At 38.1% G+C, this 24779-nt stretch overlaps 1 protein-coding gene across 2 annotated transcripts in view; it reads left to right on the top strand.

The window, feature by feature from the left end:
• Nop56 (Nop56 ribonucleoprotein) overlaps window positions 1-24243 on the top strand; it is a 41596-nt gene extending 17353 nt beyond the window's left edge. For both annotated transcript variants that reach the window (XM_083140845.1, XM_083140847.1), the window contains exons 3-11: window positions 3079-3246; window positions 5326-5524; window positions 7459-7646; window positions 9518-9770; window positions 12842-12990; window positions 13918-14042; window positions 14926-15064; window positions 20578-20672; window positions 24143-24243. In XM_083140845.1, the coding sequence (XP_082996971.1) occupies window positions 3079-3246; window positions 5326-5524; window positions 7459-7646; window positions 9518-9770; window positions 12842-12990; window positions 13918-14042; window positions 14926-15064; window positions 20578-20660 (1304 nt within the window). In that variant the 3' untranslated portion in view covers window positions 20661-20672; window positions 24143-24243. The remainder of the gene's footprint in view (window positions 1-3078; window positions 3247-5325; window positions 5525-7458; window positions 7647-9517; window positions 9771-12841; window positions 12991-13917; window positions 14043-14925; window positions 15065-20577; window positions 20673-24142) is intronic.
• Window positions 24244-24779: the final 536 nt, after the last annotated feature.

Genomic DNA, 24779 nt, shown 5'->3' with positions numbered 1-24779 from the left:
ATAGAAATAATTCAATATTTCGCGATCTGAGTCGCATTTTCAAGAAGGTAGATAAAAGATCGACAACACTGTGAGTAGAGGCACAGAATACTGACCGTAGCGTCTCTACGGTCAGTGTTGCCAGAAACAGTTGAAAGGAAACACGAAATACTTTAGCCAGTGTTTACTGTAAGGTGGGTGGGTAGTTTCGGGGAGGAGAGGAAAGAGTTACTGGTTGGCTAGGTTGAGTCCGGGGGGTATAGTGGCATGCATGCCTGCTATATAGGCCCTTTCCCATCGCCTGCGGAAAGATGTGTCAGAGCGGGGGGGGGGGGGGGGGGGGAAAGGTGGATGATGGCAACACGGAAGCAGTTATTGAAGGTGGTGTTATGGCTGTTGGTGTGGATGGCAACTGTGAAATCGGAGTTTTGGTTGGAGGAACGGTGATTATTTATCCTTAGATTCAAGGGGGTGGAGGTTTCGCCTAGGTAGAAGTTGCCGCAGATTTGACAGATGAGGGTGTAAATTAGATTGGATGAGTGGCAGGTGCCCTTAGGGTGAAGGGTGAACTCACCTGCCGCTGTAGGGATCAGGAGGGTGGGGGAGGTGATGAGTATGGAGCAGGTCTTGCATCTGGGTTTGTTGCACCTGTGGGCTGGGGGAAGGGGTGCGGAAGGGGTGGGGGTGTTTCGGACCAAGATGTTTTGGAGGTTGGGGGGGGCGATGGAAGACGACCCTAGGTTTTTCCCGAAAGATGTCTCTGGATCACTGTGCAGGATGGGGAGGAGGGAGTGGAGGGTATGTCTGATTTTCGTAATGTGAGGGTGGTATTGGGTGATCAGAGTTGGAGGGTTGGTTTTGGGTTGTTTGGTGCGGTTGTGGGAGTTAGCTCTAGTGATTTATTTGTTGATGAGGTTGGAGGGGTAGCCACGGTTGGTTAGGGCTTGGTGCAGGCGTAGGTTGTAGTTTTGGCGGGATGAGGGGGATGAGTTGAGGCGCTGGCCTCTGAGGGCAAGGGAAAATGGGATGGCTTTTTTGGTGTGGTAGGGGTGTGAGCTGGAGTAGTGGAGATACTGGAGGTGGTTGGTAGGTTTGATATTTATGGATGTTTCCAAGTGGTCTCCCGCAATGTGGATGTCCACATCGAGGAAGGTCACTTGGTCTTTGGAGTGGAACCAGGTGAATTTGAGGGTGGTGAACTCATACCTGACAACCCCCGCACCCCCACTTTCTACCTCCTCCCGAAAATTCACAAACCTAACAACCCCGGGAGACCCATTGTGTCCAGCTACAATTCACCCACTGAACGCATATCAGCCTTTCTAGACTCTCACCTCCAACCCCTCGTCCAAGCCCTGCCCTCCTACCTCCGTGACACCAACCACTTCCTCAACATCATCCAAAACTTACCATCCCTACCACCCAACACCATCCTCACAACAGTTGATGTCACATCCCTTTACACAAATATTCCCCATACCCATGGCCTCCGTGCCACGGAATCATTCCTTAACAGCCGACCCAAACCCCACAATCCCAGCACTCACTTCCTGATACAACTAGCCAACCTTGTACTTACCTGCAACAACTTCTGCTTCGGTGACCAACATTACCTGCAGATACGTGGCACAGCTATGGGTACCCGCATGGCCCCCTCTTATGCCAACCTGTTCATTTGCAGGCTGGAACAGGAATTCCTTGACTCCCAGCAACTGAAACCACTCCTCTGGCTAAGATTCATTGATGACATTTTTCTCCTCTGGACACATGGCGAACCCTCCCTCACAACATTCCTAAACCGACTAAATGAGTTCACCACCCTCAAATTCACCTGGTTCCACTCCAAAGACCAAGTGACCTTCCTCGATGTGGACATCCACATTGCGGGAGACCACTTGGAAACTTCCATACATATTAAACCGACCAACCACCTCCAGTATCTCCACTACTCCAGCTCACACCCCTACCACACCAAAAAAGCCATCCCATTCTCCCTTGCCCTCAGAGGCCAGCACCTCAACTCATCCCCCTCATCCCGCCAAAACTACAACCTACGCCTGCACCAAGCCCTAACCAACCGTGGCTACCCCTCCACCCTCATCAACAAACAAATCACTAGAGCTAACTCCCACAACCGCACCAAACAACCCAAAACCAACCCTCCAACTCTGATCACCCAATACCACCCTCACATTACGAAAATCAGACATACCCTCCACTCCCTCCTCCCCATCCTGCACAGTGATCCAGAGACATCTTTCGGGAAAAACCTAGGGTCGTCTTCCATCGCCCCCCCAACCTCCAAAACATCTTGGTCCGAAACACCCCCACCCCTTCCGCACCCCTTCCCCCAGCCCACAGGTGCAACAAACCCAGATGCAAGACCTGCTCCATACTCATCACCTCCCCCACCCTCCTGATCCCTACAGCGGCAGGTGAGTTCACCCTTCACCCTAAGGGCACCTGCCACTCATCCAATCTAATTTACACCCTCATCTGTCAAATCTGCGGCAACTTCTACCTAGGCGAAACCTCCACCCCCTTGAATCTAAGGATAAATAATCACCGTTCCTCCACCCAAAACTCCGATTTCACAGTTGCCATCCACACCAACAGCCATAACACCACCTTCAATAACTGCTTCCGTGTTGCCATCATCCACCTTTTACCCCCCCCCCCCCGCTCTGACACATCTTTCCGCAGGCGATGGGAAAGGGCCTATATAGCAGGCATGCACGCCACTATACCCCCCGGACTCAACCTAGCCAACCAGTAACTCTTTCCTCTCCTCCCCGAAACTACCCACCCACCTTACAGTAAACACTGACTAAAGTATTTTGTGTTTCCTTTCAACTGTTTCTGGCAACACTTACCGTAGAGACGCTACGGTCAGTATTCTGTGCCTCTACTCACAGTGTTGTCGATCTTTTATCTACCTTCTTGAAAATGCGACTCAGATCGCGAAATATTGAATTATTTCTATTTGTGTGGTAAGTGTTTACTGTCTCCTTCATTATTTGTGTATATATATATATATAGAATTTGTTTACTTAAATTTTGATGTCAAAATTAATCTTGTTTTTTTTGTCTTTTTTGCAGGTGTTGTTCCACATGATTTGGCAGAGTTTCTGCAAACATTTCTTCCAGCGTCGACAAAGAAAAACAAAAACACACTTGGAATCAGTGATCCAAAGTTGGGAAGTGCCATCTCTGAATGTATAGGTGTTTCATGCCTGCATACTGGTGCCGTTCCAGAGATCGTACGAGGTATGCACCATATATAGCAGTTCCATACTAATCCTTATTTCTTGAAATGATAAATGAAGGTTGAACTTAACTGCATTTTGATACAGCTTCAAGAGTCAGTTTTTCTCATCTTCATACAGATTGAAATCTTGTATTGGTCAAGGCTCTCAATCTCATACTAGTCAGTCATGTTGCAATGCTAAAATCAGTACTTCTCCCTTGGGGTTTTTACTCTTAAGGTTGCATTCACCAAAATAACTGATCAAGTTTCACAACACACATTGTGGTTTTTAAACTCATTCAGTTTTTAGACGAATCGTATAATGTACTGGATTAATTTTGAAACAATGTTAGCTAATAGTTTTGTAGATGTAATATCTGTATTAGTAAAACAGGTTGGCTACTGGGAATTCCGGGAATTATGTGTGAATTATTGGATCCGGGAATTGTGCGTGAATTTTTCCCCATAGACATGAAAAATTGCAACTTTTATTAATCAAAATACCATTGAATCAATACATATTTATAAATGCCCTGAGGTAGGTTTTTCACAGTTTAGCATCTATTTTTATCTCATAGGAAGGAAAAGAAAGTTGCGTGGAATATAATACAGAATTCTCTCGATCCTTATATTTTGTTAGTGTCCTTAGCAGAACAGTCTATCTGACAGATGAAAGATTATTACAAGATAACATATGTTGAAGTTGATTGGTTAAAATTTGAGTTAGAAAATCTTATACAATTAACAGTTTTTCGTAGATTAGTATATCCCATAACATTTGCAACTTGTATTTCTAGATGTATTTTGAGTCTGAGTATGTGAAATGGCAAATTTAAATGCCACATCTTATTTTTAATATTTTAAATATATATACCATCTAATTGTATTCAATTAGAATGTTTGGATTCATTGGAATCAAGCAGACCCTTTATATTGTTAGTATATTTGCCTTTGTATGTGTGAGGATGGTGAGAGGCGATATTATGTAAGGTTGAAATAGAGAAAACATCTGCCTTGAATATTTGGAAAGTTTGCCTTGAAAACCGGGAATTATACTTGAATGTTATCATAGTACTAGAGTGGCCACCCTGTAAAATACTTCACACACTCTCAAAAGCTCTTAATAGAATGCATCAGCTGAATAACCATGCATGTGTAGTGGTTGGATTGGACATTTGATTATATCGTTATCACAGATGGACATAACTCCAATTTATCAAATTTACAGTTGAGAGGAATTAATGCATTATTAGGAATATGTCTGCCTCTTAAGAAGAGTCTGTTAATTGGAGATACAGCGCATTCGGTTTAGCCTGAGCTCTTGACATGCGCAAAAGCAGGAAATGTTTGTCGTCTGCAGAAGACTGCACGTGACTCGTAGGAGCAGTGTTGCAAATCGTGTAAGTTACAATTCTACCAGACATGAAAATGGCAACATATTCTTTGACTGATGTCCATATTAGTTTAATAGCGTTAAGGTCAGGGTGATGTGGTATCAATGATCATGAAATTTGTTCAGGAGCATTCCATGGTAACTGATGCAACATGAAATGGTAACTGACGCAACATCTGTAAAGAAATTTGTCAAAACACATCACAGGGTAACTGAAATCTGCACTACACCCCTATTGTGGATCTGACTAAATGAGGCTATTCAGAGGAGTTTATTCAAACAAGACTGAAAGCTACATATTTGAAGTTACGTTTCTTTAGTTGTCATACAGCAAAATTAGTATTGAAATTATCAAGCAGAAAAATAAATTTTAAAGAAAGGTAATATTTCTGAATACTGTCCATTGTAGAGATAAATGGGTGTAAATTGGAAAATGTGCTGTCTGTAGAAACTACCGCAGTTCATCTCAATGATTCTAAAAATTCACATTTCCACTGACCAACAAAGCATGCAGTATATTAATTAATTCATGATGTTGCATAGGATTACATGGTTCTTATACAGTTGTAGAGGGCATAAAATGACTGCTCACTGCAACATGATTTTGCATATGCACATTACATGTGTGGTATTTTGAGATATTCCGGTGCATGGTTGTAGATGCCTTGATTGAAATACAATTACAAATGTTTTATTTTACATTCAGGCATCCGAGTGCATTTTCACAACCTGGTGAAAGGTTTCACTGCTGTTTCTGCATCCAAGGCACAGCTGGGTTTAGGACACAGTTACTCCAGGAGCAAAGTAAAATTCAATGTCAACAGAGTGGATAATATGATTATTCAGAGTATCGCTCTCCTTGATCAGCTCGACAAGGATGTTAATACATTTTCTATGAGAATCAGGTGAGCATATTTATATGTTGTGTTATGTTTTAAGTCTCAACATGTAAAGTTTAATTACATTCTTGTTAAAGCCTGTGTTAGACAAGCATTTAAAGATCCACACTTTGATGCAGAAAACTGTAAAACTCTTTTAGGGTAACTACTAGACTTCTTGTGGAAGAATGACAGTTATGCAAGCTGTTAGCAGTTTTGAAATGTGTCGTAATTTTAGCATTGCTGTTGTTTATCAATCTAGGGACAGATTAACAAGTAGATTATTTCAATACTTATACATTAAGTGAACTAATCTGCATTTATTGTTTGCATACCCTAAAGTAGGGATGTGACGAAGCTGAAGATTTTCTGATGCCGATGTACTCGCCGATAATTTTTGGAACCGATACCGATGCTGATATTTAACTCATTCCGATACATAATATTATTAAACAGAAATGGGATGTTTTTTTCAGTATGACAAAAAGAAATTTGCTATGTACATTTCTATTGCATATCATATGTATATACATTTATATTCTCAAGAGATGCGAATGTACATTTGCATGTACAAAATGTTATGTGAACCTTTAAGAAGAACATTGATTCTCAAGAGATTAAACATTAGTACACAAGCAGTTCTTTGAAATGCAAAATGAATTCCTGTTATGCCAGATTCAACTTCAGAAACACGAGATTTGGAAGCACTTCAGGAAGTAACCTACTTCTTCTCTTATCTCAAATCTGTTCAGCAACACTGAACACTCAATCACTGAATACTGATGCAGCAGGTACACCCAAGTATTTTCTCAGGACTTGCTTCAGGTTTGAATATTCATTTTTGAATTTCCAATACAACAGCAGATCCTGGTTCAGCAATGTACTGTTTTATTTCCGATTTATAGTTAGGTTGATCCTCTGAATGAGTTTGCAATAATTTTATTATAAAAACTCTACAATAATGACGAATCATAACCAAATTTTCAATAAATCTTACAAAACTAGAATATAAAACTTATTAGAAGGTAAAAACTCTAGTTAATCTATACAGGTTTAAATATCGGATTTTTGCCGATACCGATGCCGATGTGTCAATTTCGGCCGATTTTCATACATCTGTAATTGGCTTCGGCACATCCCTACCCTAAAGTGATGTTCTACAAATAAGGACACACATTTGTGGTGAATAAAATAATAATATTTTGGTACAAGATTAGCAATATCATGAACAAGAGGTGTATATCAAGTAGCATTTTTTTTAGATAAACTTATGAATAAACTCCCAAATTTGAGTTAAAAACTATACTATGTACACAAAATAAAAATTTCTAATTTAATAGCACATGCATATAACCCATTTGAAATGCAGAGTTTTCTTATAAAATTTCTGCGTGAAGAGGCTCACTTTTCAAGTACTGAAGTTTGCTCGAGAATTATTCTGTGTTTCAGGATTTTACATAACTGATGGTATAATTGAGACTCTGGAATTCTAAATTTACATTTTTTAGTTTACTTCCCATTTTCCATTTAATTTTGCATCATTTCATGACAATGATCTAGGGCAGTGTTATCTCACATTTTCATATCCTTCTCAGCAGTCATGCATTAATTTATTTATGTGCTCCCTGTGAACAGTCATATTGTGTCACATCTCAATCTTACAGCCAAATGTTTTTGATTTTAGTTGTCAATCTTGCATGTGTTCCTTTGGGTTTGTTCCTTAATGAGTTTCAAATCACCATTCATTTTCACTGTCCCAGATAGGTTGAAAAAGTACATAAATTAAATATAGTTTGGTAATTTATATATCAGTACTTTATAATCATTTGTAAAGGGGGAACAATCTGTAGAACTCATTACTGGAGATCATGACTTTGCAAATAGATCAAACTATTGTTACTCGAGAAATAACTAATCCATGAATATATAACAGTACTCGTACGTGTATAATTTATTTCTAGAGAATGGTATTCCTACCACTTCCCAGAGTTGATAAAGATCGTACCAGAAAATTACCTGTATGCTAAAGTTGCATCCTTCATTAAGAACCGGAAGGAGTTGTCAGAAGAGAAGTTGGAGGGGCTTGAAGAACTGGTCATGGATGCAGAGAAGGCCCAAGCCATTCTGGATGCGTCAAGATCTTCAATGGGTAAGACCTTTACGCACATACGCACATTTAATAGACGCAGGGGTAGAAAAAAAATAAAACTAATTCACTTTTTCTCTGGAGTGAGCCCTTTTTTTTTTTTCAAATATGGTCTAAGAAAGTCATTAATCCAACTAAGATAAAGCTACACATTTTGAAATATGATCTTTAAACATTTAATTTATTAACTGATACAAGATTGGATTAAAAGTAATTAATTCTTGTGTCAGAGTGGCATTCCTAAAGAAGGATCAACTGGTTACAGCATGAATAACTAGACAATACATTCTATTATATGACCAACTGTACCATACTGCCACAGATTTTAGAAATTCAGCTAGCAACAGTGCAAAAATTTATAATGTCATGTTTGTTATTGTAGTTTATTAAATATTGTAACAGCAGCCTTATGTCTGTCACCTCTCTAAGACTTCATGAGAATAGAATGGCCACCACCATTCTCTCTGCCCTCCCCCCCCCAAAAATGAAGGGAATTGGCTATTTTCCTCCTGCTCTCTCGGTGTTTCGGTTTGAGATTTTTATGATTATATATCTAATCTTATCCATGTATATGAAATGAATTTTCTGTATGCCTTGTATGGTGTAATATTATCGGCTGATGATGTTCCTCCGAATGCTTCTCTCAGGATTTCGGTTTGTTCATCCATGTTGTAATTGGTATGTGTGTTTATGCCTAATTTGGGTCTGAGCCAATGCTAATGTATCATCGGAAAGTATGGATTGAAATTTATTCATCGATACTGGTCCAGAGTTAGCTTGGAATTATGGCTGGATACTCGGAGATTCACACCAATACCAATGCTTGAAAATTGTAACAATTAAAAGTTGCTCACAATATTTATCTATATCAGTTGGTGTGTAGTGAGTATTCCACTCCCAATTGTAAGCATCAATTTACAAGAGTTTTTGTTCAAAATATTCGAGAAATACAACCGAATGTACAGCGTAATTCAAAAAGATGGGCTCAGTTTCGTATGGCTATATTTCCTGAATTTTACATCTTATGTGAATGATCTACATAACATTTGAAAGAGGAGGTTCTAAAGTTGCAAATAGCACTGTTAGAGCACTCACCTAGTACACGGCCATACAAGATTTTTTGCATTTGTGATTTCATTATAACTGAGGGGCTGCAACTGCTGTGCAGCATTGAATTTCCAACGAGGAAATGCATTGTCATTGGAATCGCCAATTTCAGCAAACAAGGCAAATGCCCTGGCCACAGTGTGTACCAGAGGAGAACGTGAGACGAATTGAAGAACATTTTGCGCTTAGCCCATAACTAAACAATGCTGGTGCGTGGCTGTTCATCAGGCTAGCGCTCTATTGGTGCTACTTGAAACTTTAGGACCTTCTCTTGAAAGTGTTATGTAGAGCATTCGCATACGGTATATCTAGTTCAGGAAATATAGACATATCTAATTGACATCATCGTTTTGAATTGCGTTGTATATTATGTAATCGCAAAGTACAGTTTTTCAACAAGTTTTGCATAAAGTGTCTTGGAGCTTTCCTGGCGACGAATGAGAGAAGATTCTCTCAGGCTATCGACTAGGTGAGTTGTGGAAAAGATTCCAAGCTTTCGAGCAATAACGTCACTCTCATCTTCAGGGTAGAAGTGTAGTCCTGAGCATCAATCCGGTGAAGTTTTGCATAATGCCCAGGGTAATTTGGTGACTTTTTTGTAGACTTTGGTGAAGGACCAAAATACCGGAATAATATCTGCTGTTATCAATAAATAAAATCCAATTGATGCTACTAGTATTGGCCAATACTGACACATTGAAATTAGCTCAGCCCCAGTTGTATATATTGTATTTTCTGCTCTCTACTAATTTGTTTTAATTTTCCAGGCATGGATATTTCAGTTGTTGATCTACTGAATATAGAGTTGTTTGCAACTCGTGTTGTGGCACTGGCAGACTACAGGAAGGAGTTATCTCAATATCTGAAGACTAAGATGCATGATGTGGCACCAAATCTGGCAACACTAATTGGTGAACAGGTTGGTGCAAGGCTTATTGCACAAGCTGGTTCATTGGTGAATCTTGCAAAGTATCCAGCTTCGACAGTGCAAATCCTTGGTGCAGAGAAAGCATTGTTCAGGTGAGTATTTATACCTGGTACTAATGAATATTTTGAAGAATATTGACTTCTTGCCAGTGACTAAGGAAGTGTATCATGGTGGCTACTCACTGGGAATTCCTTGAATTCCAGGAATTATGTGTGAATTATTGGCTCCGGGAATTATGCATGAATTCTACTTGAATTTTTCTCCGTAGACGTGAAAAATTACAACTTTTTCTAAACCAAATCCTATTCACCTTTTATGCAAATAAAAATTATTTTCGTAAAATTTTCTTGCTCGTAATTCCTGCTTTTCTTAGTCTTCTCAAGTTTATAACTATAGCTAGGAGGAGGTGGAGGGAGTCTGTTCTGGGCGCCGAACTATCAATGAAAAATGTTTGTGGTTTTACGTCCACTTTATGCTCAGAAAGGCTAATCGGGACTTGACCTACAGTTTGAAGTGGGATCTGAACTACTGTGCCATGTGGAGAAAAAATAATTGAAATCGTTTGTTCAACACAAATGCTTTAGTACCAACTTCTACCCCCTTTTTGCATAATTTACGAGTATAATAACGTCTTTGATGATACTACTACTACTACTAATAATAATAATACTAATAATAATAACAATGTTGGTCCCGGCAGGTTTGAATCCTGGCTTGGGCATGGATGTTTGTTACTGTCCATTCATCAATTTCATCATATCACTCATCCCCATCTTCGCAAATTAGCCAAACGTGCCACAAGAGGCGAAGTAAAATAAAACAAATAAATAATAATAGTAATATTATAATAATATTATTATTAACTATATTACTATTATTATTAGTATTAGTATGTTTATCCTGGCACTTTCTCTCCGCTCAGACAAAAATTCGTGGCCTCCAATTGTAAATAGAAACTCAGCATCTTAAATTAAATATTTTAATTACATTACGTATACTGTTTAATTGAGTTATATTTTTTGTATGTTGGAATCACATAGACTCTTTATATTATTAAGATATTTGTGTGTGGATGTTGAGAGGCTGTAATACGTAAGGTTGAAATAGAGAAAACATCTGCTTGAATTTTTTGAAAATTTGCCTTGAAAACTGGGAATTATACTTGAATTTTATCATGGTCTAGAGTAGCCACCCTGTGTATGTTCAGTGAAGCTATCTTATGTTACTGTAATTATGTACTTGAAGGGAAAGTTTTAAATCATACATGAAACTTGAAATTTTTGTAGAAACTAAAAATGTAAAATGAAGCATGTTGCATCTGTATAGGTATTGCAAGTCAAACCTCGTGTTTTAACCTTTTGGGACCCAAGCGTCTCGATCGAGATACCCAAATGTAACCCTCCCAGAACCAATTGTCTCGATCAAGATGCTGTGTCAAGGTCGTAGTTTTTACGTTATAACTTTTGTATTTTTGGCTAGAATTTTGATTTTTTTTATATTGTTCCTAACATGTATTTAACAGAAATGGTTTTTTTTTTTGCATTTTTTTGTCTTCATGAAAATGGAGGGGAAAAGGGACTTCTCTTTTGCGTCTCTTTTCAAGGTCAAATTTTTGCCAACAAAGGAAGACCGGCTTTGTTGTTCTAAAGCAATGCTTTTCACTCCCTCCTGTTAACAGCATTCGAAGGAAGCTTGTTTATCAGTATCTGATGTCAAAATGAAAGTTTTCCATGAGGGTGCAAGCAGGGGGTGGGGGTAGGGGAAGGGGGAAGACTGGTTGTTGAATCTGTGTTGTGAATATGGAATTTCGAAGCACACTGAAGGAAACCTTTGTTTTTTTAGCACAAGTGTCCACAAGTTGCAACAGGGGTTACCCTGCATTGTCTAAAAATAGAATTTCAAGCAGCTGCAAGAATCGGCACTTATTTTTCACAGCGTTCTAGCTTTTCGTCCGTGAATGTTGTGCGTAGGTGTCGTTTTGTGCCCAAGTGAGAGGACATTTTTTGGGTGGTGACAATTTTTTAAAATAATTTTTGGGGGTTTTCTCCCTTCCCCCTCCATATATAAGCCAAATTTGCATAAATTTTGCATTTTGTGCATTTTGACATTTTTTTCGGTGGGGGTGGGGGAAAACATCACTTTTTTAAGAAAAGTATTTTTGAGGGGATTTCCCCCCTTTCCCCCTCCATATGTACGCCGAATGTGCATAAATTATATATCGTCTGAATCTGTGATTCATTCTGCGTACAATGGTATATCTTTCATATCTCTAGGGCATTTAGTTTCTGAGCTGTAGTCAATTCAATGTAACTCTGCATTTCGCTCAATTCCGAAGCTTGAGACAATGGCGTTACAAGCCTTTCGTTTCAGGGGTGACAACTCGCGTTACATTGGTCATACGGCAATGATGCAAATATTTTTCTGTTTCTTACATGCCAGCGATAATTTCTATGTGCATTTTGAACTTTTCATATCCTTTTTTTTCAGGGGGCGGGGGGGGGGAAGAAATCCCATTTTTTTAAAAAAGTATTTTCAGCGGATTTCCCCCCCTTTCCCCCTCCATATATACGCCGAATGTGCATAAATTATATATCGTCTGAATCTGTGATTCATTCTGCGTACAACGGTATATCGTTCATATCTTCAGAGCAAATAGTCTCTGAGCTAAAGTCATTTCAAGGTACCGCTGCATTTTGAAGCTTGAATCAGTGGCGTGCCGACCATTCCTTTTGGGGGTACAACTCAAGTTACATTGGTCATATGATAATAATGCAAATATTTTTTGTGTTCCTTACATGTCAGCGATCATTTCCATGTGCATGTTGACACTGTCATGTACTTTTTTCTTGAAGGGAGGGTGGGGGAACCAAATTTTTTTTCCGAAATTTTGGAATTTAGAGAGTTAGCCCCCCCCCACATCCCGGTCACATATACGCCGAATTTGCTTAAATTTTATATAGTCTGAATCTCTGGTTCATTCCGCGTACAACGGTATATCACTCATCTCTCTAGGACAATTACCCTCTGATCTACACTCATTTAATTGAAACTCTGCATTTTGCTCAAAATCGACTTGGGCATCAAGGGGGTTACATGTGAAAATGGCCGTTTGCACCAAAAGGTTAGTGTAGGCTTTGTGCTAATACTTTTATTTTCTCTCTAGGGCTCTGAAAACAAGAACCAACACTCCAAAATATGGATTGCTCTTTCATTCAACGTACATTGGAAAAACACCAGCCAAAAATAAAGGAAGGATTTCACGCTATTTAGCTAATAAGTGCTCCATTGCTTCCAGAATTGACTGTTTTTCTGGTAAGTTGCGGTTTTATGTATATGAGATAAGTTAAACAAGTGCTAACACTATAGTGACTTACAAGACTTAGTAGATGAGCCAATGCTAATGTATCAATATCGATCTGGTGATTTTGTCTTTCTGCAAAAATGCATTCAATGCTTCAGTGGAGTCTATCATTGGTATCTGTTGGAACTGTAAAGGGTATTTTTTTCAAAGGAGAATTGGCAAAATCATGGCTCATACTTGTTTTTCAACAAAATTCCCAATTCTGATGAAGCAACATCGATTTTGATCATTTATTATTGTTTGTGTGGTTTGTTTTCTTAATTTTTTATGTATGTGAACACATAACAGCAAAGCTCTGACATTTTATGGTCTGAAAGATGGTAGTTAATCACCAAAATAGCTTAGAATATTTATTTTAAATATAAGGATTGCAATCGAACTATACCAATATTCATAATTTCAAATGAGATTATGATTTAATCACCTAGTCCATTTCTATCCACAATGCTGTTGCAAAAAATAATAAAAATTAGGCATTTTGGAAAATTCTCAGGTTATTTACACTGTGAAAGTGACCCATCATTTTTGCAGACTATGAATCTCTGAAAGAGGATCGTCCGGCATCGGTGTTTCAATTTTCACTAATACTTGCCAGTACTCATCTGAAACCATTGTGAACATTTTTAATTGCTACAGTGTCGTAGTATTGCGGGTGGCAGGAAACAGTAAGGCTGTTGATACCAGTACCAGTTAAAAGTGAACAGTTGGTTCTAAATTTAAACTAATATTTTCGAACCGGAACATTAGGTTGCAGATTATCTATCCCTGTGTTCTGTAACAGTTTTGATGTTTTGAATTCTTTCATGACATTTCGTACATAAGTACAAGACTGTGGAATTCTCAGTCAAGTTCATGAAGTGTTTTGTTCTTTTCTACAGAGAATCCAACGTGTATATTTGGAGAGAAGATGAAAGAACAGGTTGAGGACAGGATCAAGTTCTATGAAACTGGAGACATTCCAAGGACAAACCTTGAAGTCATGAAAGAAGCTATAGAAGAACATGTATGTCTTCTAGCCTTGCAAATATGGATGAGGCTAATCAAATTATTAAGAATTATGCATAATAAATTAATTGAATGATGGTTCTAATCCTTCATTTCAAGTGTGCCATTTATGTCTGATGAGTATATCACTTATCCTTATTTGTAGAGCTACATATTTATAGTGAATAAGAGATCAAGATTTCAGTATAAAAACTGGGCACATTTTGGATCCAAAAGCAATGTATAAAATTAAATTTTGGTGTAAAAATGGTAAAATCCTGAATTTGATTTAAAAACTACTTACTACACCAAATAAACATTTGTCTTCTAAATACACATTTATGTAGTTATGAGAATATTCAATTTATTTGTGTATAAATAAGTCCATTTTTGCATCTAAATAATTAATAATTTTCCGTGATTTGTATAATTCTCAGGATATTCACACTTCAGAAAGTGTCATGTCAGTAAGTAAAACTCCAAATTTCTTGTCTTGGGAGTTTTTCACATTTTGCACTTCATTACACATTTCATGACAAACATTGTAGGAAAATGTTACATCTTTCAAAAACATGAAAAACAAAATATGCATGCCTCTTAAGTATTGCCAAGGTAAAAAAAAAATGTGCAAGACTAGTCATTGCAATTATTCCATATCATTATACCCGAGATTTAATTAAAAACAATCATACATTTACATTTGAGTGGAAATATTAAAATAGCTGTAATGTAGTCAAAGTATACAATTTACTTGGTTTGTGCTCAGCCTAACAAGATATTTACTCTTGCTTGTCAATATATTTCCTGCTTTCAAAGTGTTACCGACTTATTTAGGATGCCATGAACTTTTGAAAACTCATTGTATAAGCATTCCTGTTCAACAATTATGGAATTTCTTGCAGGATCAGGAGCTTAAAAAGAAAAGGAAGAAGGACAAGAAAAAGAAGAGGAAGAGGGAAGAGGCTGAAGAAGAAGATGAAAATGTGGCCATTAACAACTCACATGATAACAATATTGATGGTCATAATTCATTTGTTAATGGTAAGTTTTTGCATCATTCTCTTCCAATTTCTACACACAGTCAACTCTCGATACAACGACTTTTCACAGTTCCCGGGAAAAGGGTATTTATTTGGAAGGGGTCATTATTGGAATTTGCACCAATTTTCAGCTTAAACGGAACTCAAAGATGCCTGGTAGTTATACAACCTGTTATGCACAGGATGCGTGTTGCGAGAAGGAAAATGGAACATGAAAATGTTTTCACAAAAATGGATTTAAAATAATGTTACTTTCTTTCAATTGTGCACAGTCGTTGCTCTTCCAGGAAATTCTTACAATTCTAGTTCATGAGAAACCTGTTTGCACTGAGACCTATGGAAAGGAAAACAATCTCTTGCTTAATGCAAGCGAAACTCGAAGAATCTTGACACCAGTCACACAGGCACCAGCAAAAGTCGGGAGATAATCGGGCAGAATGAATGTTGGATTTTATACAGGTCTACTGGAGCATTGTCTGTTACAAGATTAACTGGTAAGATAATATCTCTCGGGAGAAACAACACAACCTTTCTAGGCACCAGGAAGGAAAAAAAAAAGGTGGGGCTGTAAATTTTGTTCTGGTTCACCTGTGTAAAATTCATCGTAAAAAAGTCACATTTTTGCTTCAACCAACTTATAGTCACCCCCATTCAAGGGAGCAGTCCAAACTCCTTCCTCGACTTGCATTGTAATCCAGCTTGAAAAAGGAAACACACAACTTGCGATCTGTTTTCACCCAATGCATATTCTATTCTAGGACATGACATTAAACAGCGTCCCAGTCGATTCGGGTTTGGAATTGGATTGTACTTTAAACTGTATATTTAGTCCCAATTAGCCCATCAGCATAAAAAGAACTCAAAGCAAGCTTTATGAAACCTGTTATTTTCAGATATCAAAATGGGAGATCTTTATTTACTCTCATGTTAATCGACGATTTAATGTTGGATTTAGGAGTATTCTCGATGTCAAACATCCACTCCTCCAAACATTTTCTCCTTGAATAATGTTTCTTTAAATCAGTCTCACTGTCCATTCCTACATTGAGCACTTTTTCTTCTCCCACATGAATGGGTCTGAAGAAAAGTGGCGATTATATTGTGTGCATTTCTTTCCAACATGCTCAGAGTGTTGAAGTTTATTCTTGTCAGATGCAAAATAAAATTTACAGTTTTGCTTATCAGAAGGCGCAGAACATGAAGTTGTTTAACTCTTGTTTTTCTTTCTGGTGATCGAATTTCTTTATCTTCAAATCAAAACAGCTTTGCGAGATTCAAAACAACGACTTTTTGCTTCGCATGCTGGATGAGTCATTGTTAGAGGACGTAATTTTGGTATAAAAACAGTCGATTTTGGGTTCAAAAGTGGTAAATAAAATAAAATTCCGGTGTTATAGCTGTGAATAATCACATCAAAAGTGTTATGTTATATAAGATGGCATTTTGGTTTTAAAATTTTGAATATAATCCTAAATTTGATATAAAAACTACACTTATTACACAAAATAAACTTATCCCTTCTAATAGCACATTTATGTAGTAAAGGTAAAGTGTTTCCCTGTGCATAGCACCACGTCATGAAGGCGTATAGGGGGTGTGGGGGTAACGCCCCACACTTTCTTGATCCGGTCGTGAGTGGGGGGTGATGTGATCAGCATCACGCCCCTGACCACCTTTACCCCCCAGGGTTTCCCCCAGGTACCCATGTTATTCGACGCTGGGTGGGTGCCGGGGCTGCTTCCACCGTTAGAAAAGTTCCCGGATTTGAACCGGCCGGGGATCGAACCCGGGACCTTCAGCATGGTAGTCAGACACGTTACCGACTGAGCCACCGCAGCCACCTTTATGTAGTTACAAGAGTATTAAGTCTATTTCTGTGTAAAGGGGTCTATTTTTGCTTCTCAAATATTTACAGCAGAATTATTATTTTTTTCGTGAATTGCAGAACTCGCAGGATACTTCAGAAAGTGTCGCGTCTGTATATAAACGGTAAATTTTGTGTTTTAGAGTATATTTCGCATTTTGCAGTTTATTTCGCATTATTTCATGACAAAACAGGGTAGGAAAATGCACCTCAAGACCTTTCAGAAACATGAAAAATGAACATTACAGCATGTTATTTAATATTCCGTGTTTTCGTCAAAAACGAATTTTGCATGCCTCTAGTCATTGTAGTCAAAACAATGGCACTAGCTGCAGCGTAAAAAGAAAGAGACCGGCTGGAAGTTCGAGCAACAGGTGGTCGAAGAGAAAATCCTCAGCATTTTAAGATCACGCAACTGGCGAAGACTGAACTTTTTATCAGCAGTGTGAAGAAGAAAGAAATGACCCTTGCTTTACGTTTTACTATGCAACAGGCAATAATATGGGCAATATTTCCCATGCAGTAAATACCATTAAGAAGAAATAGGACCTGAATTCTGCAATTATCACATTGCTGTGCACACCAGTGGGGGAGATTGAGCTGGGAAGGGTGGGGTGTTTTTTTTTTTGTTTTTTTTACTAGTCCTATGGTTTTTGTTACTTTTCAAGACCCATTTTAGACGTCGAAGGAAAGTAAGAGGGGTCCACTTCCACCCTCGCCTGTAATCACCCCGTGTGCACATACGAGCAAGAAAATCGTGGCTGAAACAATCGTCATCGCTGCCCCCCATCCCCCTACACATTTGCTGAGAGAGAAGTCAGCGAACTGAACAGTTTTTTGGCAAATATTACGACATCAGCACAGTTAGGAAAACATATGAAGTGGGAAATGGGGAGTTATGATGCACGGAAGATCGAAGTAAACTTTTGCGGAAGCTTGGATGACGATCTTTAGTTGGCCTTGATTGTCTCTTAACAGTGTTACAGGGAGTAAAGAAAGTGTTTTGAATGAAAGCGGGGAACCTGCTGAAATCTAGGTCAGAGCTGGACACATAGTCTAGACTTATAGGCACCACGCATCTGTATTTTGGAACATTTCCTGCGATCTTATCTCTAATTTCTCAAGGTGGTGTATTTATCGATGAAAGAGCTTGACCCGTCATATACATAGACAAAGACTGCAAGTCCAGCACAGTCATTTTGGGCTGCTCCCCCTTGCCCCCATACCAATCCAGTTGTCAGTAGCTCTTAGGACAAGGAAACAAGTCAAGGTCGATTTAAAATAACATCCAAGCACATTAATTCGATCTTCTCTTCTCTGCTTGCTTATCCAAGAGCAAGCGAAATCACAATGGCAAAACAAGTCTAGCGTGTTGGGTAGTGGCCGTCGGGTGCAGGATAACATTGGCACGCTTGGGGGAGGGAAGGGTAGAGGTCAAGTGCTATTGGTAGAGGCACATATTTTTGGTAAATAAAAAGCAAAATTTCGGTACAAAAACAGTCAATTTCAGGTTCAAAAGCGGTAAATAAAATGAAATATCGGTGTTATAGCGGTGAAAAATTGGATGAAAAGTGGTATATAAAACGACATTTTGGTTTTAAAATTGTGAATATAATCCTAAATTTGATTTAAAAACTACACTTATTCCAGTGAATTAACATTTCACTTCTAATAGCACATTTATGTAGTTATCAGAGTATTAAGTTTATTTCTGTGTAACGGAGTCCATTTTTGCTTCTCCAATATTAACAGCAGAATTAATCAATTTTCCGGGAATTGCATAACACTCAGGAAATTACAGACCTCAGAAGGTGTCGCGTCGGTGAATAAACCCTAAATTTCGTGTTTAAGAGTTAATTTCGCTTTTTGCAGTTCATTTCGCATTATTTCGTGACAAAACATGGTCACAGAATGCTTCTCACACCTTTCAAAAACATGAAAAATTAACACTACAGTGTGTTTTTTAACATTTCGTTTTTTCATCAAAAACAAAATATGCATGCCCCTAGCTATTGGCTATCACTCAAGCTTTGTATGGTGGTGTCTATTTTTAGATCAGATCCACTTGCGAGCAGTAGAGTCGTCGTGGAGGGAATGAGTGAATAAAACGAGTGCAAGAAACTTATTTTTTGGCAGATTTCCTTCAATTTTTTAACTTTGTTCCAAATTTTTCATGGTATCCGGGAAAAGGGTCGTTATGTCTGGGGTCGTAGAATTGAAAGTTGACTGTATTATATATTTCACTTTTTCAAGATAGGCAGGGTAGCTTACACATCTGGAAAACTTGGAAAACAATTAAATGTCGGAATTTGCAGATCGTCTGGAATATACATGCATTTCAGAGTCTGCAAGTGAAAAAGTTGCAATATGAATAAGCAGTACACTTCCTCCTCTGGGTTTCGGTTCTTGAGATTGCACTCCCAAAAAAAATTAGGGTCTGCAAAGTGACTTTGATTCCCTTAACCTCTGTTTTCTCTTGCTTTCAACACCAGAACTCACTAATACTTTTCAAGTACCTCCTCAATTGTCCTCGCGATGCTGTGTCGACACTGGAAGTTTGGAGGCTTTCACTGGGAATCAACCCAATGCCAATCACACCAAAGGCAAGAGTGCTAACCATTTGGCAATGCCAGAGCCGTAGTTTGGTTAGGGTGTCATGTTCCAACCTATGTTTCTAAGGAATTTGCTGGCTCAAGTTAACAAATAGCCCCTGTGTAAGATAAGATTAATTACTAGGACCTCAATTTATCTATTTTTTGGCATACTTTTCTTCCAAATATACATAAATTTACAACTCCATTTTGCTTTTATACTAGTATTTTAATTTGTAGGTCGCATAGTCCATGCCTGTTTGTAACAATTTCAGACAAACATTTTTGAGGAAGTTATTTTCAGTTATTTTTTGTGTGACAATTACCAATGTTATGGTTCCGATGTGACAGTAAGTGCACACCCAATCTCTGCCAAAACAATGCCATTTTCCTCAGTAGTGCCGTATGTTTCTAGCACGACAAATACAGACGTTACAGCTACCATGTGATGGTAGGTGCATACTCGATCTCCCTCCAAAATGCCACCCACCACTTTGCGGGGTGATGCAAGACGTGTCCCAATAGAATGTGAAAAATTATGGGAAACATCCATTAACATGTGGTGTTGTGTAGTACCAGTAAAAAATATCAAATATCAAAATTGCTTAAAACACAATTTTATAGCTAATTTGCATATTATACACATGTAAACATAGCACATATTATTTCTTTAAGTCTAAAGCACAAAGGATGTTGGATTTTTATGGTATTTTTAGTTGTTATTTTGAGAATTTGAATGCAAGAAATGTGTGTGTTTAGAACATGTACTTGACATGCCTAAACACTTATTTTTGTGGCAACTTTTTTCTGTCCCAGGTTTGTGAAAAAATAAGGTCCCCACTAGCTCAATACCCAAGATAGAACTCATTCATCAAAGTCAAGTTATTCTTTTTTTAGTTATTTTTCGGAACTTTTGCTTAAGGTCAAGTTGTGTGTGAAGGAACAAACCACGCTGGAATATAGACTAATGATGCACATGTTAAAAGTGTTCTTTATATCTTCTTTGCAATAATTAATTCAACTGTAATTAGAAGTTACAATTTATTTATTTGTTACCAGATGATACTGAAGCAGTAGAGGAGCCACCACGAAAGAAGAAAAAGAAGAAGAAGAAGCAGAAACAGGAGCAAGAGATGGAATAAAATTAGGCTTGGGTAAGTTGATGAACATTGCTAGTTGAAATGACTACTTCCAAAATTACTAGAATGGATAAAACATGTCGTAACTTAGAGCAGTGTTCTGCAACCTTTTTTTACTCACGGCACACCCCAGATGGGCCTAGACTCAACACAGCACACCAAAATGTCTGTCTCCTCAAAATCATATGAATCTTAATATAATTACGAAATATTATGTCGTTATGTAATCAATTATTATTATTATCATTGTTATTATTATTATTATAAAACATGAATAGACTTATGCATTTATTAAAAATTTATTAACTTTAATTCACTGTAGAAAATACACATTTCTAATACGAATTTCAAAGTAAATAACTCTACTCATACCTTCAATGTGATACTTGAGCCTGCTGAGCTGCACACAGACGGCTGATTCATGGCGGAATCGTTGACAAAGCAAGCCTCATTTCTCATCGATGGATTTGAGTCTCTCTCTTTGATGTTTTAATTGCAGTCAACGTCGAGAAACCCAGTTCACAAAAATAAGTAGTTGAAAATGGTAATAACACATTAACTGCCATCTCAGAGATAGCCGGGTATTCACTGCTTATTGACAACCAAAATGTATCCAAAGCAACTTCGAAAAATTTTAATTTCAATGTTGTTCTGTCTGCTTTCAAATCTGCCAGTTCCTCTTGTAAGCGTAAATTTTTCGGAAGATATTTCGAATCCATACTGAATGGATCACGGACCCTGTCAAAAACGCTCTCTCCAAAATATTTTTTGAAAGTCTGCTGCAAAAATGCTTCAATTTACTGGGAACCATAGCAGCATTACTGAGTTTTTCACCAGGGATTGAGCATGTTTAGTCACCACACCAAAAAAAACCATAAGATAAATAGTTATCACTATATTGCCGGTGAACTACTTTCTGTTTCTTTTTTTTGGGCTCGATGGTTTCACTACTTGCACTCGAGGACGGGCCACTCCGTACAAGGAACTTATCCATATCGAAAAAAGAAAATAGTAAGACTGGTGTACCAATCCAATATTCGCACTACTGCAGAGCACAGCTGTGATAGAACTGAACTGAAATACTGTAATTGTTGTCTGACAATGTGTGGGTCCTTCGGCGAAGGAAAAGAGCAATAAAGTTTAAGAAGCGCCGACAAACAGGCACAAAACAGCCAGCCGTACACAAAAGATGCAGTGTTACAAACAAAGAACTCGCTTGAATAGCTCTATTGTATGATTGGTGCGGGCTGCTAAAAGGCTTGCTAAAAGTCTTACGTGGCTTTCTTTGTGGTGAACACAAAGCTTGCTGCCTGTAACCCATCAAACCGGCCCAATATTACAGGCGAGAATACATATAAGATGAGCAAACTATAACAGTATTGAGTAAATAAATGACATTTAATTTCTATGAAAATATAACAGTTATCAGCAAGAATAAACAAGCACCTTCTTACTTAAAATCGACAATTAATTTCTTACAATATTACAATAGTAGGTAAAAGTTCGCATCACACCTTTCACCTTTTGACGGCACACTAGTGTGCCATGGCACACCGGTTGCGGAACACTGGCTTAGAGGATAGGCAGCTTGGTTTAAGTTCATTTTTTTTACTAAGCTCAAAGTGCAAGATCATATACAATTAAGTTCTACCTGCTAGTTACAGCGTACTTATTGTTGTCAGGTCTTTGATGTAGAAATAGAACCTAACTGGACTGATGAATCAATCAGTTACGTCAGCTTTTCTGCCAAGCACCTCGGTGTGTCTTTGAGGAAACAAAACAATCGCTTTAGCACAGAATTTGCTTTGTTCTGCATTATTATATAACACAAACTATACTTTGTACACAAAAAACTTATCCTTTCCAATGGCACAGTTATGTATTTGATTACATTTTGGGTTTAAAGTCCACTTTAGGCACAGAAGGCTAATCGGCTAATCAGTAGAGGCACAAAATTTCGGTACAAAAACTGAGTCAATTTCAGGTTCAAAAGCAGTAAATAAAATAAAATATCAGTGTTATAGCGGTGAAAAATTGGATGAAAAGTGACATTTTGGTTTTAAAGTTGTGAATATAATCCTAAATTTGATTTAAAAACTACACTTATTCCACTGAATTTACATTTCACTTCTAATAGCACATTTATGTAGTTATCAGAGTATTAAGTTTATTTCTGTGTAAAGGTGTCCATTTTTGCTTCTCCAACATTAACAGCAGAATTAATCAATTTTCTGGGAATTGCATAACTCTCAGGATAATGTGGCCTCGGTGGCTCAGTCGGTAACGCGTCTGACTACCATGCTATAAATCCCGGGTTCGATCCCCGGTCGGTTCAAATTCGGGAACTTTTCTAACGATGGAAGTGGCCCCGGTGCCCACCCAGCGTCGAATAACATGGGTACCTGGGGGAAACCCTGGGAGGTAAAGGCGGTCAGGGGCATGATGCTGATCACATCACCCCCACTCATGACCGGATCAAGAAAGTGTGGGGCGTTACCCCCACACTCCCTATACGCCTTCATGGCATGGTGCTATGCACAGGGGAGCACTTTACCTTTTTTCAGGACAATTCAGACCTCAGAAGGTGTAGCGTCTGTGAATAAACCCTAAATTTCGTGTTTGAGTTAATTTAGCTTTTTGCAGTTCAAATCCGGGAACTTTTCTAACGGTGAAAGCGGCCCGGCGCTCACCCAGCGTCGAATAACATGGGTACCTGGGGGAAACCCTGGGGGGTAAAGGCGGTCAGGGGCGTGATGCTGATCACATCACCCCCACTCACGACCGGATCAAGAAAGTGTGGGGCGTTACCCCCACACCCCCTATACGCCTTCATGGCGTGGTGCTATGCACAGGGGAACACTTTACTTTTTTTGCAGTTCATTTCACATTATTTCGTGACAAAACATGGTCACGAAATGCATGAAATATTAACACTACAATGTGTTTTTTCACATTTCGTTTTTTCGTCAAAAACGAAATATGCATGCCCCTACTAATCAGGACTGAACTTACAGTTTAAAGTAGGGTCAGGACCACTACGTATCGAACCTTTGATTACAAGGCGATGATGTTACCACCACCATCGGGGAAACCCACATTTATGTATTTATCAGAGAGTGGAGTTTATTCCTGTGTAAAGGAGTGTTTTGCTTCTGAAATTTTTGTAGCTGAAGTAATCAATTTTCCATGATTTTGCACAACCCACAGGATAATTCAGACTTCAGAAATTGCCAATAAACTACATTTTATCTTCGTTTATTTTGCTGTTCATTTCACATAATTTTGTAACAAATGTGGTAGGGGAATGTTCCTTGCACCTTTCAGAAACATGAAAAATGAACATTATAGCATTTTGTGTTTCTGTTAAAAACTAAATGTAAATGTCTTTATAAATTACGTAAAATATTTACCAGTTCAGTGTCCCATACATTTACAATCTTGACCATATTTCTATATTATTATATTTTACTATTTTTTATTTGCAGATTCTTCCAGGACCAGAAAACTATGTAATGCAATCATAAAGTGGAATGCAAGATGAGAAATTTATGACACATATTCTACAGCATGCAGCTGTAGACATGAATTTGAAAGAAGATGAAATAAATGGAAATATGTACATTTTCCAATAAAGTATCATTAAGTTTTATTTAATGTTTCTCTCCTGTGTGTTACAGAATGGTACTACTGGCTGCCAGTAATGAGGTATTTATTTCTCTGTACAGTTTACTGAGGGCATAGGCCACCAAGGAGATGCAAAAGCCTACATTCCTTCAAGGGATGCTATTTGCCCTGTGTGAACACTCCCTTAGTTTATTTTTCTTTTTTTATTTCATGGTAATTTCGAGATCATATTTTGCTAAACACATGGCATGTATGCACAATACCCCACACAGTATTAATCATATTCAAAATAAGTAATTTAAAGATTGTTACTGCATACATGAATGTTTAACAGCAACATAGAGTTACAAAACAGCATGTTAAAGAGTTTATTTGTGGTGTAAGGCCACTGTAAAAGACATCAAAGTTTCACTCTCAAAGACTCTTTGCAGAAGCATTGATTGTGGAACCTTGATTTTTACATTTTTCAGGGACCAAGCTCTATAAAATTTAAAATGT

This window comes from Lepisma saccharinum, chromosome 19, assembly GCF_977018435.1.
Source record: "Lepisma saccharinum chromosome 19, izLepSacc3.1, whole genome shotgun sequence".
Lineage (NCBI taxonomy): Eukaryota > Metazoa > Arthropoda > Insecta > Zygentoma > Lepismatidae > Lepisma > Lepisma saccharinum.
Note: the sequence above shows the minus strand (reverse complement) of the source record. Positions and strands in the feature narration are given on the sequence as shown.